Here is a 17,837-nt window from a genome sequence, read left to right as displayed (position 1 = left end):
AGGTGGGGGTCAAACAGGAAATAGCAGGACACCCGTAGCACCTGGAGGAGGGAGCATGACAGGTTCTAGAAACCTCAAGAATGTTCTGGAAACCTGGGTATGCCTCAGGAGCCACCAGCCCAGTACCTCCAAATGGCCAGCCGCCATTGCTCCTCCTGCTGGGGACCTGGGGTGCCAGACATGGACTGCCATCTTGGGTGCCGAATGCCTGGGGCCTCCTGGGGAGACCTGGGCAGAAGGACAGACGGCAGCCTCTCCGCAGCTGCTGGACCAGCCCCGGGAAGCCGAGGTCCCTGGTCTCCTTACCTACTTCCCCGAAGGGCAGCACCCTGCATTCCTCACCCCGCTCTCGTGGAACCCAATGACGTGTTGTCAGTCCCCTTCATTCTTGAGCTCTCTGTCACATGCAAGGGGACCCTGTTTCCGTGTTGGTGTTTTATCTCGGTAAACACAGTGCTCACTCGGGGCCAGACCTGGGTGCTGTCACTTAGTCCAGGTGACCCGCTGTTCTTTAACCCTGCAGCTTCCAGGAATATTGACTGCTTTCTTTTTTTTTTCCCTTGTGATGCTGGGGATCAAACCCAAGGCCCTACCACTGAGTCCCAGCCCTTGCTCCACCCTCTTTTTACTTTTTATTTTGAGACAGGGTCTCACTAAATTTCTGAGACTGGCTTTGAACTTGCAATCCTCCTGCCTCAGCCTCCCAAGTAGCTGGTATCACAGGCGTATTTTCAAATGTACCAGAGTCCCTGGGCTGGACAGCATTTAGGGTGGGGCAGTAGAAATGGGTGATAGTGGCTGTGGGGACACACATCCTGGCCCTGGGCTCTGCTGGGCAACCCATGTCTCTGACAGCAATGCCCGTCCTCACACTGCTCCCACCAGACCTGAAGGCCCCTCAGAGGTCCGAGCCCCACCTGGGCTGTGGGAGGGGAGTCTGTGGCCTCTGAGGTATCTCTTTCTGGGGGATTGCAGTCCTTCTCCTGAGACACAGGAGCCTTGGGTCAGAGCAATGCAGTACCCCTTCATGGTATGTGACCCTTGGTATTTGCATGTAATGTGGGGACCAGTGGCTGATGGGGTAAGTGGATGTGGGTACATCCCATTTGTCTCAGATCACTGTCCCCCTTCTGGCCTGGGGCAGGAGGCTGTGACCCAGACAGGTCCCACATCTTCCAGGAAGGGGTCCATGTCCTCCAGTGGGGTGACTAAGGAGGAAGCCAATCTGCACTGGGCTGGGGCTGAGCACTGAGTGTCTACAGCCTCTCTCCTGAGTCCCTCGATTTAACCCACCCTCCCCGAAGCTGCCCACTTGAGTCCCTGTGCACACCCTAGCCATCAGGACACACATGTGGCCACAAGCAGGGCTCTGGGTGTTGGTTCCATCCCCCAACCCACTCTAGACCAGGAGGAGATTTAAATATATCAGCGGCATCTGTGGCTATAAAAAGCCCTTCCACCTCCGCACTGCAGTGAGAGGGTGCTCCAGTGGGACGCTCAGTGGCCAGGGAGAGGCTTCCACTGGGGACTGAGCAGGGCATGCATGGTGGGGCCCCCAGAGGTGACCCACTAGGGAACCATGTCACCTGAATTTATGAGGGGTCACGGGCAGCAGGTGTGTCTTGCGTCCAGCTCTTCCATTCCTTAGTAGTGACTTTCAGGAGACCTCTGCCCTCAGTTTCCTCTTCTGCTGAGTGGGCTTGAGGAGGGGCATTATGTGTGTGAAGGAGTATGCCTAGGAGGGCCTGGCTGCTGTGGCAGGCCCTGTCTGCACCTGTGCGCAGGTGTGCCTGTGTGTGTGCTTGCTGGTGAGCCTGTGGAGGGTGGGTCGTCTAAGGGGGCCTGGCTGCTGTGTGTGCTTGCTGGTGAGCCTGTGGGGGGGTGGGTCGTCTAGGAGGGCCTGGCTGCTGTGGCAGGCCCTGCCTGCACCTGTGTGCAGGTGTGCCTGTGTGTGTGCTTGCTGGTGGGCCTGTGGGGGGGTGGGTCGTCTAGGAGGGCCTGGCTGCTGTGGCAGGCCCTGCCTGCACCTGTGCGCAGGTGTGCCTGTGTGTGTGCTTGCTGGTGGGCCTGTGGGGGGGTGGGTCGTCTCTGTGTTTATGATTCAAGAAAGTTCAATCAAGGAACTTATCTTCAGCCCTCCCGATCTCCTGGTCCCATGGGCCAGGGAGACACATAAAGGGGCAGTCATGCTATAGGTACCAACAGGAGACCAGGGAGCAGCCCCTCTCCCAGGCTAAGCATGGGACAAAGTGGCGCCCATCCTGAAAGTGGGGATTACTGAATTAACTTGAGAAGTTACTTTGCTCTGACCAGCTGGTGGTCACACATGTGATCCAGCTGCTATGGGGAGTTTGGTAGGGTCACAAGTTCAAGGCTAGCCTGGGCAGCTCACCAAGACTGTCTCAAAAATAAGAAATGTGAAAATGCCTAAGTATCTCTGGGTTCCATCCCCAGTACCTTAAACCAAGGAAAAAGAGAAGTTACTTTGTCCTGGCAGGGGACAGAAGTAGGGACCAGCATATTGTGCTCTTAACTGTGGCTTTATAGTGGAAACATTGATGGACTGTGGAGTGAGAACCAGGTGGTGGTGGGGAGGAGTGTGCTGCTCCCCAAGAAAAGCTCTTCCCCGCTGTGGGGTCAGGACCTTGGGAGAGAGCTGGTGGCTCAGGTGACCCGGTGCAGAGAGAGGGAAAGCCCAGGGCACAGATAGCAGAAGCTAAGGAGCCCAGGGGCAGGGAGATGACTGGGCCCTTGACCCTGGGGCTCAACCCTGGAGACCTTGATCAGCAGGTCCAGCTGAAGCCCAAGAGCACCGCTGGGCATTAGCATGGGCCTATTGGACTTGGCTTGGGAGTCACAAGGAACCTGGTCAAGAAAGAGGGATGTGCCACTAGGAGAGAGAAGGGGAAATGGAGGGAGCTTACATCCTGGCATGAAGAGGGGACACTGGCAGACATAGATTGAGCCAGGACAGAGAGGAGGCCAGTGGTGGTGACCATCCATTATTGTAGGTGTAGCTCATCCTCCACTTGGTGCTTGTGCCCGGTGCCTCTTGAGCTTTGCAGTCATTTGGAAGCAGGTCCTACTGTCCCATTCACAGAAAGGGACACTGAGGCATAGTGAGGTGGGGGGAATGGGAACATGGGTGGGGGCAGGGAAGGCAGGCTGTGGCCTCTGTTTTTTCAGCTTTCCAGGGTTGGGTCAGGCAGGTGGAAGCCTGGGGTGGGCTGTTGGAATGGCAACAGCTGGCTCTAGCTCCTGGGCTATGCACCTCTCCTAGGAGATGGGGAGGGGTCTTCTGCTACATTTCCACCACCTGCGGGAGTTGATGGGAGCCCTGACACCATGACTTATTAATGATAATTGAGCCAGATTAAACATTTATTAGATCCAGGCAGCTGCAACCCCTAATGGACCCACCTCCCCCATGGGTACACTGACCTAAGGAGCCAACCTATCCCCAGTCCCAGTGCTGGGCTCAGGGTGGCTACTTGGGGCTATCCCTAATGACTCTGGGTTTCAGTGTCCCCGTGCTCTCTTCGTTTGTACACTGTGACAGAGGGCCAGCCTTTCCCTGTGCCCACACGGAGGGACGCAGTGGAGACCTAATGGTGATGGGGCGTGTGCTGCACCCTGCTGTCTGCAGAACTAAGGGCTGAAATGGCAGACTCCGATGACAGGCCCAGCTGTGCCAACAGCTGTGTGAGGCTGTGCAGAGCAGCTGCCCTGGGAGGGGCTGTGGGAGAAGGCTAGGAGCTGGCAAGAGGCCGGGTCAGGCATGGGGAACACCCAGGCACTCCCAGATGAGGCCCCAGAAACTTACGGCCTGAGTTGGGATGAGCCTGGCCTGCGTGGGGGTAACCAGATGGACTCTGGGGCTGATGTGGGAGAGGGCTTTGGGCAGAGTGGGGCCTCGACTGCTTGCTTCGGACTTGGCCTGGGGTCCTCTCCTGTTGTGTGTTGGGGAATCTGCTGAGGTGGGATGGGAGTGGGTGGCTTGTCCTGTTATGGGGACAGGAGGCCCCTCTCCCCTGGTAGAGGGTATAGAGAGTGTTCTCCAATGAGGAAAGGTCCCTGGGTTGGCAGGGGAGCCATCCAGGGGGCCAGACCCGGTGAACATGCACAATAGAGTGTCCGTGACACTTGTGGCCATGCGTGGGCTTGAACATGCTTGCACACCCGGGTGTGGATGTGCCTGTGAGGGTTGCAGCAGTGCCCAGCCCTGGGCCCTGGCTTAAACAACCCCTTCCTGGGCCCAACCTCAGTTTGCAGGGGAATGCTGTGTGGCTTTGGCGCGGTCTGTGAGCCCAGTGCAGAGGATCCAGGGCAGGCCTCCTGCGTGTGCAAGAAGAGCGCCTGTCCTGCTGTCGTGGCGCCAGTGTGCGGCTCAGATGCCTCCACCTATAGCAACGAGTGCGAGCTGCAGCGTGCACAGTGCCGCCTGCAGCGGCGAATCCGCCTGCTCCGCCGCGGACCCTGTGGTAAGGGAGTGTGCCCAGCGTGGGCGGGAGGGTGGGCCAGGTGTTGGAGGTGGACAGACAGCCAGGGTGACCCCACCCTGCCATCCACAGGTTCCCGGGACCCCTGCTCCAATGTGACCTGCAGCTTCGGCAGTACCTGTGTACCCTCCGCCAATGGGCAGACCGCCTCCTGCCTGTGTCCCACGACCTGCCGCGGGGCCCCGGAGGGCACCGTGTGTGGCAGTGATGGTATGGACTACCCCGGTGAATGCCAGCTGCTGCGCCAGGCATGTGCACGCCAGGAGAACATCTTTAGGAAGTTCGACGGCCCCTGTGGTGAGTGTCCGCCCCATGTGGGGCTCCTCTCCTTGGGCATGCAGGCAATAACCCTGACTCTTGCCTGTCCACCCCCAGACCCCTGCCAGGGAGCCCATGCTGACACGAACCGCATCTGCCGTGTGAACCCACGCACTCGCCGTCCAGAGATGCTCCTGCGCCCAGAGACCTGCCCTCCCTGGCATTTGCCTGTGTGTGGGGATGATGGGGTCACCTATGCAAACGACTGCGTTATGGGCCGCTCAGGGGCTATCCGCGGTCTGCTCCTCCAGAAAGTGCGCTCTGGCCAGTGCCTGCCTGGAGGTGGGCTGCTTCCCCTGCACACAGTGTGTCCCCTGCCTTCGTGTCCGTCGGGTCCCTGCTGTGGAGGTGCTGGTGTGGTTCTGGCCTCTCTGATCTCCTTGCCCACCCCCAGACCAGTGCTCCGGGACCTGCCAGTTCAGTGCCATTTGCCTGTCCCGCCGTGGCCGACCCCGCTGTTCCTATGACCGTGTCACCTGTGATGGGGCCTACAGACCGGTGTGTGCCCAGGATGGGCACACGTATGACAACGACTGTTGGCGCCAGCAGGCTGAGTGCCGGCAGCAGTGAGCCATCCCTCCCAGGCACCAGGGCTCGTGTGGTGAGCACCCTGTGGTCCCTGCCATCAGTCCTTGCCCACCATCACATGCCATCTTCATTCCTTGGCACCCACCTCCCAGGGTCTTGGGCCAGGGTGGGTCCCCTGGGAGGGTGCAGGGTGTGGAGGGTAGAGGCTGCGAGAGGGTGCCTGGATATGTGGGGAGGCGGTCAGAGATGGGCCTGCACTTGGCTGTGCAAGTCCAGGCTGCAGGTCCTCTAGTCTGTCTGCCCACCCGTCTCTGTTCTGCCTGAGGGTACAGATTGCTTGGGTGGGCAGGAAGTGGATACAGCGGCGGGGTCCCTCACTCTTGGGACATGACTGTCACCAGCCCCTTCAGAGGCAGGATCTCAGTTGATTTCAAGGAGTCATTGGAGGGTGGAGGCAGCTGGGAAGTGGCCAGCATGTCCCATGGGGACCAGGGCTGCAGTGACCCTGTGACCATCTGGGTCAATCCTCTGTCCATCTCTCTGGTCTGTCTTTCTGCGTCTGTCTTCTCCTCGGTCCTTCCCTCTAGGCTCCTCCTCTTGTGTCTTCCAGCCTGACCTGCTGGCAGGATGAGGTGCCGCGCCTGCCCACCAGGAGCCCACAGCCCGAGGTCTGCCCCTGGTGCGGCTGGGGGGGGTGGCTCGCTACTGCCTGGCCTGTGGTTCTCAGAACAAGTGGACAGACACCTCCTCCCCGTGCAGCCCTGGGTGTGACTCTGGGGTGCAGACTCCTCTTAGCCTGGAGAGAGCCCCCACATGCATGGGTGTCCCAGGGCTGCTGGTGGTCGGGGTCAGTGGCCTGTTGTGGGCAGTCAGGAGGCTCCTGTGTCCCCATCTGCCTCTGTCGTGTGTCTGTCCCTTTCTTTGCTATGTCCTGCACATCTAGCTCTTCCTTGACCACCCCACCCTGGGAGAGGGCCTGCTGCGTGGGGCTGGGGGCTCTGCCCAGTATGGGGGGTAGCAGGTGGGCTGAGTGCCCTGTCCTTCCCAGACCAGGCTCCATCCCCGTGCCGTGGGGTGCAGTGCGCATTCGAGGCGACGTGCGCGGTGAAGAACGGGGAGGCTGCGTGCGAGTGCCAGCAGGCGTGTGCAAGCGCCTACGACCCCGTGTGCAGCAGTGACGGCGTCACCTATGGCAGCACCTGCGAGCTGGAGGCCATGGCCTGTGCCCTTGGGCGGGATATCCGGGTGGCCCGCAGAGGACCCTGTGGTCAGTAGTGGACAAGCAGGCCTGGGGGGTATGGCCTTCCTGACACAGTGGTGACAGAGCCCCCTTCCCAGACCGATGCGGGCAGTGCCGTTTTGGAGCCCTGTGTGAGGCCGAGACCTGGCGCTGTGTGTGCCCCTCTGAGTGTGTGGCCTCAGCCCAACCCGTGTGCGGTTCTGATGGGTACACGTATGCCAGCGAGTGTGAGCTGCATGTCCACGCCTGCACGCACCAGATAAGCCTGCATGTGGCATCAGCTGGACACTGTCGTGAGTGGGGCCATGGGGGCCAGCGGGCTAGGGTCCCACCACTCTCCGGCTGGGTCTGCTGACCCCTGCTGGCTCCATATGTTTCAGAGACCTGTGGAGACACAGTGTGTGCCTTTGGGGCTGTGTGCTCAGCCGGCCAGTGTTTGTGTCCTCGTTGTGAGCGCCCCCCGCCTGGCCCCGTGTGTCGCAGCGATGGTGTCACCTACTGCAGTGCGTGTGAGCTACGGGAGGCTGCCTGCCAGTAGCAGATACAGCTTGAGGAAGCCCGGGCAGGGCCCTGTGAGCAGGGTAGGCTTGGGCAGCTGCCTGAGCTGTGGGGCACCAGCCTCAGGGGAGAACCTGTGGGTGAACTGCCCTTCTTCCCCACAGCTGAGTGTGGCTCAGGAGGCTCCGGCTCTGGGGAGGACAGCGAGTGTGAGCAGGAACTCTGCCGGCAGCGTGGCGGGGTGTGGGATGAGGACTCAGAGGATGGACCATGCGCCTGCGATTTCAGCTGCCAGGGTGTTCTCAGGAGACCGGTGAGCCCCCACCTCCCCCAGCTGTAGGGGGGCAGTGAGGAAGGGGCCAAGGCTGCCCACGCTGACCCCACCCCTCCAGGTGTGCGGCTCAGATGGGGTCACCTATGGCAGTGAGTGTGACCTGAAGAGGGCCAGGTGCGAGTCTCAAGGAGAGTTGTACGTCGCAGCTCAGGGACCCTGCCGTGGTGAGTGGGCCGGAGCACATTCTTGTAGGCTTGTGCAACAGCCTCTGCACTTCTGTGTGTGCATATTCAAAGGTGTATGCCTGCACTGGTGTGGACACATGGGCATCCATGTGTGCTGTGGTAGGCTTGTGGTCTTGTGTGTTCTTCTGAGTATAAAGCACTGATACGTGCACTGTGGACACAAGCCCATCTGTCAAAGTATGCACCACACTCAGGAGGGTGGGCAGGAGGATTGTGAGTTTGAGCCCAGCCTGAGCCATGCAGTGAGATACTGCCTCATAAAAGCAAGCGTATGCCAACTTCCTACTGCAGGTCAGGCCAGGCTTCTATGCAGGAGGCAGCAGGAAACCACAGGGCACCTTCTGGGCCCTTTTGCTCTTCTGGGCAGGAACTGACAGTGGTCTGTAAATGCCACATGTCACACACGAGTGCTCATGGTATGCTCATGCACGTTCACAGATGTGTCTGTACAGTTGTATATAAATGTGCATGGTTTGGAGGAATGTGAGTGCATGTCCGTCTTCATGTGTGTGTGCTGCCTTTACACTTATCTGTGTGTCCATAGCTCTGTGTACACACAAGGCTGTGTCCGTGACTTTGGGTATTCTGTGTGTATGTGGACCTGTATGTTTCCTGTGTGCTGGGTCCTACATGTGGCACTTGCATGTCCTTGTATGATTATGGTGGCCTCACCCAGGGCCTTAGCCTCAGATTCCAGACCTGAGGGGCATGGTGTCAGGCTGAGTAGTGGTGTGGAGGAGGTTGAGGCAGAGGGGTGGGCATAAGCACTGCCTCAAGTCTGACCCCACACCCCTCTCTGCAGGCCTCACCTTGGCCCCACTGCTGCCTGCAGCCCCTGCTCACTGTGCCCAGACCCCCTACGGATGCTGCCAGGATAATGTCACTGCTGCCCGGGGTATGGGCCTGGCCGGTTGCCCCAGTGAGTACCTGAGTACCCTCACCCTGGCCTGGCACAGCTGTGTGACTGTGCTGACCCTGTCTCTCCCCTTCCCTTGCAGGCACTTGCCAGTGCAACCCGCACGGCTCCTACGGAGGCACCTGTGACCCAGCCACAGGCCAGTGCTCTTGCCGGCCAGGCGTGGGCGGCCTCAAGTGCGACCGATGTGAGCCTGGTTTCTGGAACTTCCGTGGCATTGTCACTGACAGCCGGAGCGGCTGTACTTGTGAGTGACAGGGCCCCAGGGCTGGCTGCCAGTCAAGTCCTCCTGCCTGTCCACCCCCATCCCTGTGCTCAGGCCCTGGCCTGCACTGCACCTGGCAGGCTCTGCAGCAGGTGGAGAAGACTGTCTAGGTACAGACTCAGGCTCCCCTCCCCGCAGCCTGCAGCTGTGACCCCCGGGGCGCTGTGCGGGATGACTGTGAGCAGATGACTGGGCTGTGCTCCTGTAAGCCAGGCGTTGCTGGTCCCAAGTGTGGGCAGTGTCCTGATGGCCACACCCTGGGCCCCACCGGCTGTGAGGCAGGTGAGGACAAGATCTGGGCTGGCCTGGGGTTTGCTGTGCAGAGGGACAGCCTGAGCTGGTGGAGATTCTGTGTCCACCCCAGATCCCTCAGCACTGGTGACCTGTGCGGAGATGCACTGTGAGTTTGGCGCTTCCTGTGTGGAAGAGGCAGGTTCTGCCCACTGCATCTGCCCAGCCCTCACCTGCCCAGAGGCCAGTGCCACCAAGGTGAGCAAGGTGAGGGTGGAGAGTGTGAAGGGCAGTGGGTGGGGGAACCGCCTGAGTGCCCTTGCCTTGCGCCTCAGGTCTGTGGATCAGATGGCATCACCTACGGCAGCGAGTGCCAACTGAAGACCATCGCCTGCCGCCAGGGCTTGGACATCTTCACCCAGAGCCTTGGCCCGTGCCAGGGTAGGGTCTGGGAGCCACCACCCAGCACTGACAGGAGGGCCTTGCCCTCCCCGACTCCAGCCCCAGCTTCCCTCTCCTTACAGAGGCTGCAGTTCCTGGCGCTCACCCAACCCCCAGGGCCACGACAGCCCCGGGGCACTTGCCAAGTGAGCCTCTGCTGCCTCCACCCAGTGCCCTCCCCCTGGCTCTCAGCAGTACCCCCCAGAGCCGGCCCACCCCTCCACCCACCTTACGACCTCGGACCACAGCCAGGCTCCCCAAGACCACAGCTCGGCCCGCGCTGACCATGCCCCCCATAGAAACCTCCACTGCAACCAGTCTCTCCGCGTCTGCCTTTGGAGAATCTGGCAGCACTGATGGGAGTCGCGATGAGGAACTAAGTGGGGACCAGGAGGCCAGTGGGGGGGGCTCTGGGGGTGAGCAGGGGCTCGGGGACGTGGGTGGGCCTGGGGTGAGCAGGGCTCTGGGGTGTGGGGCAGGCCTGGGAGGTGAGTAGGGGCTCAGGGACATGGGACAGGCCTGGGGAGTGAGCAGGGCCTTGTTGGGGCAGGGCCCAGAGAGGCTCCCACCTGTGGCTGGACTCAGACTTCGCATCCCTAGGACTGGAACTCTCCATGGACAGCAGTGTGGTGACACCTGGACCACCCATTGAGAGAGCCTCCTGCTACAACTCACCTTTGGGCTGCTATTCGGATGGCAAGACACCTTCACTGGACGCAGAGGGCTCCAACTGTCCTGGTGAGTGGGTGGCAGGGCAGGTGGAGCTTGAGGAGCAGCCTGGGCAGCCATGGGTGCTGCTCCTACCGCTGGCAGCAGGTGGGTCCAGGTTTTATGGTCTTGGGTCTCAAGTGTGTATGAGACCTTGGGGATCCGGCACCCATGTGCACACGTGTGGTCTCAGCCCTAACACTTGTGCGTGCCCAGGACCGTGTACCTAACCCGTCTCTCTCCTTGCAAGCAAGCCTGGGGCAACTGCTCTGAGGAGTCTGCCTGGTAACTGACGCCAGCCCTGGTCACTAACCTCATGACCATCTGACTAACATCCACCTGCCCCTGTACCCTATGTGGCTTGCTCCAGGGGCCTGCACCAGGCCGGTACCAGGCAGGGCCTCACCGCCCCTTCTCCCACAGCCACCAAGGCGTACCAGGGCGTGCTGGAGCTGGAGGGGGTCGAGGGGCAAGAGCTGTTCTACACACCCAAAATGGCCGACCCCAAGTCAGAGCTGTTTGGGGAGACAGCCAGGAGCATCGAGAGCACTGTAAGTGGGGGCGTCCCCCCAGGTCAGACCCAGAGGGGGCCAGGGCAGGAACCCCACAGTGTAAGGGGACTGATTTCAGTGCGTTGAGCGGTGCCCAGTATCCTCACTCACTCCCTGCCCACAGCTGGACAACCTTTTCCGGAACTCAGACGTCAAAAAGGACTTCCGGAGTGTCCACCTGCGGGACCTGGGGCCTGGCAGATCATTCCGTGCCACTGTGGATGTGCACTTTGACCCCAGTGAGATCCCCACGCTAAGTCTCTCCCAGGAGGTGATGGGTAGGGGCTGCACAGGGCCAGGCCATGCTCAGTACCCCCTCTTCCCCAGCCACAGCCTTCAGGGCACCTGACGTGGGCCGGGCCCTGCTTTGGGAGATCCAGGCCTCCAGGCCCCGGGCCCTGGTGGTGAGGAGGCCTCTGCAAGAGCACGTGCAGTTCATGGACTTTGGTGAGCACCAGGCCGGGCCTCCTTGTCTGTTCCCATCCTCCACTGCCCCGCCCCCTGCTCCTTGCAGACCCTGACCACTCCCTGCCCCACAGACTGGTTTCCTGCATTCTTCATGGGAGCCACCATAGGAGCCACCGCTGCAGTGGCCACAGCCAGAGCTACCACTGTGGGCCAACCACCTTCCTCCGTGATCCCTCGGGTCCACCCCAGTCACACCAGCAGGCCCATTGGAAGGACCACGGCCCCCCAACACACACACCGGCCCCCCACCACAGCTCCCGGCCATGTGGCTGGACACCAGCCTTTGCTCCCCAGTCCCAAGCAGCACCCAAGGTCCTGTGATTCTCAGCCCTGCCTGCATGGGGGGACCTGCCAGGACCAGGACTCTGGCAGGGGCTTCACCTGCAGCTGCCCGGCAGGCAGGGGAAGCACCTTCTGTGAGGATGGTAGGCACTTCTGTCCACCTCTCTGGAAGGACAGGAAGGCTGATGGGGGCAAGGAGGGAGGGCAGAGAGAAGCCACCAGGAGGAGGTGGTAGGGGCAGGGTCCTGGGTACTCTTCCAGCTCACCCTCCCTATCCCCTGCAGTGCTACGCCCCTCTGTCTCTTTTCCTGCCTTTGGGGGTACCTCCTTTCTGGCCTTCCCCACCCTCCGTGCATATCACGCTGCACCTGGTGCTGGAATTCTGATCCCTGTAGCCTCAGGGACTGCTGCTATACAATGGCAACACACGAGGCAAGGACTTCCTGGCACTGGTGCTGCTGCTTGGTGGGCGCCTTCAGCTCAGGTGCAGAGAGGGTGGGGCCTCCTGACTGTCTGGTGGGTGGGCAGGGCTAATGCTCAGTGGTGGGGCCAGGGCCTTCCAGGGAGGAATTTGTGGGTGGTTCCTGACCAGACTGTGGATGGAGCCAGGCCAGTGCTCTAAGCACCTGCTTGGGTCTCCAGGTTTGACACAGGTTCTGGACCAGCAATACTGACCAGATCAGTACCTGTGGAACCAGGCCGGTGGCACCACCTAGAACTATCACGGCATTGGCGCCAAGGCACACTGTCTGTGGATGGCGGGACCCCAGTTCTGGGTGAGAGCCCCAGTGGCACAGATGGCCTCAACCTAGATACCAACCTCTTTGTGGGCGGAGTCCCAGAGGACCAGGCTGATGTGTGAGCAAGAGGGTGGAGCATGCATCAAACTGGGTCTCTGACCTTGATCTTGCCTGGGACTCCACCAGAGCAACCTCCATTGGATAGCAAATAGGATCAGAAGAATGGTGTGGGTGTGGCTAGGACCCTGAGCTCAGCTGGGGCTCCTGGCCCTTCCCTGTCTCATCTGGGTGGCTTACCTTTGGTGCCAGAGTGAGGAGGGCCTGGGCTGACCCTTACCTCCAGTCCTAACCCTTAACCTCGGCCCCACCCTCTGGTTGGTCCTCTTTGTGGGACTTGCTGCTTTGTCTAAAGGGTGATGGGATGGAGCAGCTCTGACTTCTGACCCTAACTGTAACCCTGTGACTCTGGCCGCGAGAAGGAGGCCTCTGCCTGAGCTTACTCTGACCCCCTTCCTGTGGCAGGGCCCTGAGCGGACCTCCGTTGGCGTGGGCCTGAAGGGCTGCATCCGCCTGCTGGATGTCAACAATCAGCGCCTGGAGCTGGGCCCCTGGCAGGGGGTTGTGTCCCACAGCTCCGGTGTGGGAGAGTGTGGAGAGCACCCCTGCGTGCCCAGCCCCTACCATGGTGGGGCACCATGCCAGGCCCTGGGAGACGACATGTTTCACTGCCAGTGTCCACCTGGCCGCTTTGGTGAGGGCAGGTTGGGATCCGGGTGAGGGCTAGGAACCGGGTGTCAGGGGGCCTGCCTTCTTGGAACTCATCTCCATCTCCCTCCAGGCCCAACCTGTGCAGAAGAGAAGAGCCTCTGCCAGCCGAACCCCTGCCGCATGCTACCCAAGGGCGGGGCCAAGTGCGAGTGCCCCGCAGGACGTAGAGGCATGCTCTGCCAGACAGGTAGGGGCACCAGGCTGTCGGGAGGGGACAAGAAGTCAGGGTCAAATGTTCAGTTTGAATTGTGGCCCAGTCTTCGGGTCCAGGAAGAGTTGGGATTTGGGTCCTGTGGGTTTCTGTCGAGTTAGGCAGAACAGTGGGGTACACGACCTGAGTGAGCCCTGTCCTCCCTCTGCAGTGTCTGAGATGGACGGTAGTGCCCAGCCCTTCCTGGCAGACTTCCATGGCTTTTCCTACCTGGAGCTGAGAGGCTTGCACACCTTTGAAAGAGACCTGGGGTCAGTAGGGTAGGTGAGGCAGAGGAGGGGAGGCAGCCTGTAGGGAAGGGGCAGTGAGACACGCTGACCCACGTGACCCAGGGAGAAGATGGCCCTCGAAGTGGTGTTCTTGGCCCAAGGACCCAGTGGTCTGCTCCTGTACAATGGGCAAAAGACCGATGGCAAAGGGGACTTCGTGTCACTGGCCCTGCATGACCAGCACCTGGAATTCCGCTATGACCTGGGCAAAGGGGCAGCAGTCATCAGGTGGGCAAGCATGAGGGCTGGAGGCTCTGTCCTGGGCTGCCCACAGGGAGGGCCTGGAAGCCTGGGACTGGACAGGGGTAAGGCTGGGGCTCCTGACACTGTCACTCAGTGGGTAGGCAGAGCCCACAGCCGGCTCACTCAGCCTCTTCCTCACAGGAGCAAGGAACCCATAGCCCTGGGCTCTTGGATTAGGGTCTTGGTGGAGAGAAATGGCCGTAAGGGTGCCCTGCGTGTGGGTGATGGGCCCCGCGTGCTGGGAGAGTCCCCGGTGAGTGTCCGAGGTGTGCGGAGGGCCCAAGTGTCCCCCCACCCTGCCCTGCTCCTCCGCCTCCTCCTCCTCCTCCTCCTGGGGGCTTGGCAGCCCCCATGCCAGTTCTTACAAAAGTCTTTTCTCTCGTCTGTCCTGTGCCTGGTCTGTCTCCTCTCTGCCCTGCTCTCTGGCTCTTACTCTGCACCCCCATGCTCTCCAGTTATTGTCTGCTGCTCATACCGCTCATTGTCTGACACCACCCTAGAGTAGCTCCTCCCCATTAAGGCCCCTGTCCACCATTTCTGTGTGGTTAATGCTGCCTGCTGGTTAGCTAGGGGCTGGGGTGTGGGTGTCAGGCAGTTGGGCACCCTGGTCTGGGACTCAGACCTGCCCCTGCCTAGTGGGTAGGCCCTGCACACCCTCATCCAGCGCCTTCTGCAGGTGCCGCATACCATGCTCAATTTGAAGGAACCACTCTACTTCGGGGGTGCCCCCGACTTCAGCAAGCTTGCCCGGGCAGCTGCAGCATACTCTGGCTTCGACGGTGCCATTCAGCTGGTGCGAGGCATGGGGTGGGGCCCTCCTGCCAGGGCTCTCCACAGTGGGGGAGGAGGGGCTGCCCCGGGCTGACTGCAGGGCAGGGAGGGCGCACCTGCTGAGACACAGGCTCTCACCCTGTGCCCTGCAGGTCTCCTTGGGAGGCCGCCAGCTGTTGGCCCAGGAGCACGTGGTGCAGGCGGTGGACGTCTCATCCTTTGCAGACCACCCTTGTACCCAGGCCTCAGGCCACCCCTGCCTCCATGGCGCCTTGTGTCTCCCAAAGGAAGCCACCTACACATGCCTGTGCCCCATGGCTTCTCGGGGCTACACTGCGAGAAGGGTGAGCACCTGTGGCTAGGCCGGGGCTGCACCTGCACCTGCAGCCCACCTCACCCTGCCTGTCTCCCAGGGCTGGTTGAGAAGTCAGCAGGGGACCTTGAGGCACTGGCCTTCGATGGGAGGACCTACATCGAGTACCTCAATGCTGTGACCGAGAGGTAATGCATCGCCCAGGAGCCAGCACATGGTGCACCCTCCGCTGTCTATCTGATCCTGTCTGTACACACCACACAAGGCAGGACACCATGCTCTGACCAGGCGGGAAGCCCCAGTGTCCACCCCTCCTCCCCCTCCTTCCTTCTCACCTCTCTGTCTCTTTGTTTCCAAGCGAACTGACCAATGAGATCCCAGTGTAAGTAGCCCCTCGGCCCCCACCTGCACCTTCCCCTCATCCATGCCCATCTGTGCTTCCCTGACCCTGCCACAGCACAGTCCTGAGCCCCTCGAAGGGCAAAATGTCCCTCCTGGATGGAGGTGGGGGTTAGGGCCTTTAGTGCTGTGTGAGGCTCAGCTTCTTTCCTGGGAAATGGTACCCCCTCCCAGGACACGTGCCTCATCCACCCTGCAGCCACCACCCTACCCCAGGCCGGCGTGAGTGTGTGCCTGTGCCTGTGCCTGTGGGTGCGTGCACACACTTAGACATATCTGTATGTGTGAGTAAAGGTGTTCCTGTGTATGCCTGTGTGTGCATGCAGAGATGTAAGGTGTGTTCGTGTGGATCGTGTGTGAGTTCAAGTGTGTATGAGCATGTCTTTGCTTGTGTGTCCATGTTCTGTGCACATGCATGTGTGCTGGGCATCAGGGCCACCCCCAGGCAGATGAGCCCTCTGCTTCCATCTGCCATTCACGTCTAATTCCTTGAACTCTGCACTAGCTTGGGCCATGCCACCAGCTGTGTCTGCACACGCGTGTTGCACACATGTCACTTCTATGGCTCTCTGGAGGGTCATCAGTGGGGCCCAGGGCCACGCGCGTCCAGGTGTATGCTTGCTTTTCCCAGTGCTGGAAATGGGACTTGGGCCTGTGCTTGGCCTGTCTGTCCCTGGCTCACTGCTTCCCTCTCTTCCTGTTTCTAAGCCCCGAAACTCCGGATTCTGGGGCCCTAAACAGGTGAGCATGTGGCAGTGCCTGAGGGGCAGAGTGGCTGTCACCCCACAGTGTGCCTGCCTGTCATTCTCGATCTCTGATCACCTCTGCCAGTCCCTCCATCTGTCTGTCTCTCCTCCGCCCACCATTGGTGTTTCCCTCACCCAGCCACCAGCCCCCATGGCCTGTGAAGTCCAGGCTCTGTCCTCCTGCCCTCCCCATCCACCCTGCCGCCTTCCTGGAGGCCTGACCCACCCCTTCACCCTCCAGCGAGAAAGCACTGCAGACCAACCACTTTGAGCTAAGCTTGCGCACTGAAGCTACACAGGGGCTGGTGCTGTGGAGCGGCAAGGCCACCGAGCGTGCAGACTACATGGCGCTAGCCATTGTGGATGGACACCTTCAGCTGGCCTATGACCTGGGCTGTCAGCCCGTGGTGCTGCGCTCCACCGTGAGGGTCAACACCAACCGCTGGTTGCGAGTCAGGGCTCACAGGTCAGTGGGGCCCCCTGAGAACAGCAGGCAGTGCCTGCACTTTCCCAGCCACTCCTTGTCACCAACTGCCTGACCCAGGGTCACTGTCATGGGGAGGAGAGGAAGGAAGGACAAGAAGATGCAGGAGAAGCAGTGTGGCAGGAGGCTTGTTACTGCCACCATCCTGGGCTCCAGGGTGACCTGGTGTGGGCCCAGCCTGCAGCACTGTAAGGCATGGAGGGGGCTCTGATCTGGAGGAGGTGGGGAGGACCCCTGATAATCTTGCCCCACCTGCACCCTCAGGGAGCAGAGAGAAGGTTCCCTTCAGGTGGGCAATGAGGCCCCTGTGACCGGTTCCTCCCCACTGGGTGCCACACAACTGGACACAGATGGAGCTCTTTGGCTCGGTGAGTGCTCGAGGGAGGTCAGGCCAGGGGCCATCCAAGGGCCTCAGTTTATCTAAGGGACAGACTCCATCTGTCCATCTGCGTCCTCTCCCATCTTGGCCCCAGGCCCAAGGCCAGAGGACAGGGTCCTATGGGTGGGCATGCCTACTACCCACCTGTTCCCTGGGCAGTGGTGGCCCTCTGCCCTCTAGCCACAGCTGTGTGATCTCCTGCTGTCTGTCCTGTAGGGGGCCTGCAGAAGCTGCCTGTGGGCCAGGCCCTGCCAAAGGCCTATGGAACAGGTTTTGTGGGTTGCCTCCGGGATGTGGTGGTAGGCCAGCGTCCACTGCACCTGCTGGAGGATGCCCTCACCAAGCCAGAGCTCGGCCCTGCCCAGCCTCCTAAACTGACACCGGAGCACCCCCATCTGCCCACCCTACTGTAATTATTTTCTATTTTTGTAAACTGTTGCTTTTTGATATGATTTTCTTGCCTGTGTGTTGGCCAGAAGGACTGCTGGCCTGTCCTCCCTTCCGTCCAGGCAGCTGTGCTGCAGAGACAGACTGGTATCAAGAGGCTCCCAGGGGTGGTGTGGCAGCTTCAGGACGTGCCCCTTGGCCTCAGGGCACCACACCAGCCCTTTGCACTGTGTGTCCCCGTGTGTCGGCCCCCACACTTCCCTCCTGTACCCGGTCCACTGGCAGACCCTGCTCCCGACCTCACCCTTGCTGCATTTGATGAAGCCTGTTGTCCCAGGGCAGGAGGGGCTTGAGGGGCCTTCCACTGAGTACCCCCATGGGACCTTTCTTGGTCCTTACTTAAGCTGATGTTTCTTCCTTTGTGCTGTGGATAGCCTTGCCCCAGGCTAGCCTGGACCCCAGGACTCCTGTGCCAATACTGTGACTTAGAAATGACATTACCATTGATGTCATATTCTACCATGGACATGGCCTCCACACACACACTCCAGGCCCTGTGAGCAGCCCCTGAGAGGGAATGGGCCACTGTGCATGATATGGTTGACCTCTGTTGCCTGTGTCCTCCTCTAGAGTGATGGATGTCCAGGCCTGGCCACCAAACAT

At 60.6% G+C, this 17,837-nt stretch overlaps 1 protein-coding gene across 1 annotated transcript; it reads left to right on the top strand.

Annotated features, from left to right (window-relative positions):
• Nucleotides 1–55: 55 nt before the first annotated feature.
• LOC143641337 (agrin-like) lies at nt 56–17,200 on the top strand. Its single transcript, XM_077108589.1, is given in 38 exon segments — nt 56–371; nt 4,266–4,481; nt 4,572–4,796; nt 4,875–5,099; nt 5,212–5,418; nt 6,394–6,612; nt 6,684–6,878; nt 6,966–7,166; nt 7,248–7,396; nt 7,476–7,581; nt 8,405–8,521; nt 8,601–8,765; nt 8,922–9,065; nt 9,148–9,272; nt 9,350–9,455; nt 9,539–9,871; nt 10,056–10,193; nt 10,587–10,714; nt 10,839–10,953; nt 11,042–11,161; nt 11,254–11,607; nt 11,749–11,824; nt 11,826–11,948; nt 12,107–12,320; nt 12,736–12,955; nt 13,043–13,159; nt 13,335–13,434; nt 13,516–13,680; nt 13,837–13,948; nt 14,360–14,488; nt 14,619–14,778; nt 14,781–14,810; nt 14,880–14,967; nt 15,138–15,161; nt 15,887–15,919; nt 16,166–16,390; nt 16,673–16,776; nt 17,004–17,200. Coding segments are annotated over 38 exon segments (6,021 nt in total).
• The last annotated feature ends 637 nt before the right edge of the window (nt 17,201–17,837 follow it).

Source organism: Callospermophilus lateralis, unplaced genomic scaffold (genome assembly GCF_048772815.1).
Source record: "Callospermophilus lateralis isolate mCalLat2 unplaced genomic scaffold, mCalLat2.hap1 Scaffold_96, whole genome shotgun sequence".
Taxonomy (NCBI): domain Eukaryota; kingdom Metazoa; phylum Chordata; class Mammalia; order Rodentia; family Sciuridae; genus Callospermophilus; species Callospermophilus lateralis.
The sequence above is the reverse complement of the archived record's forward strand: the minus strand, read 5'-3'. Positions and strand labels throughout refer to the sequence as shown.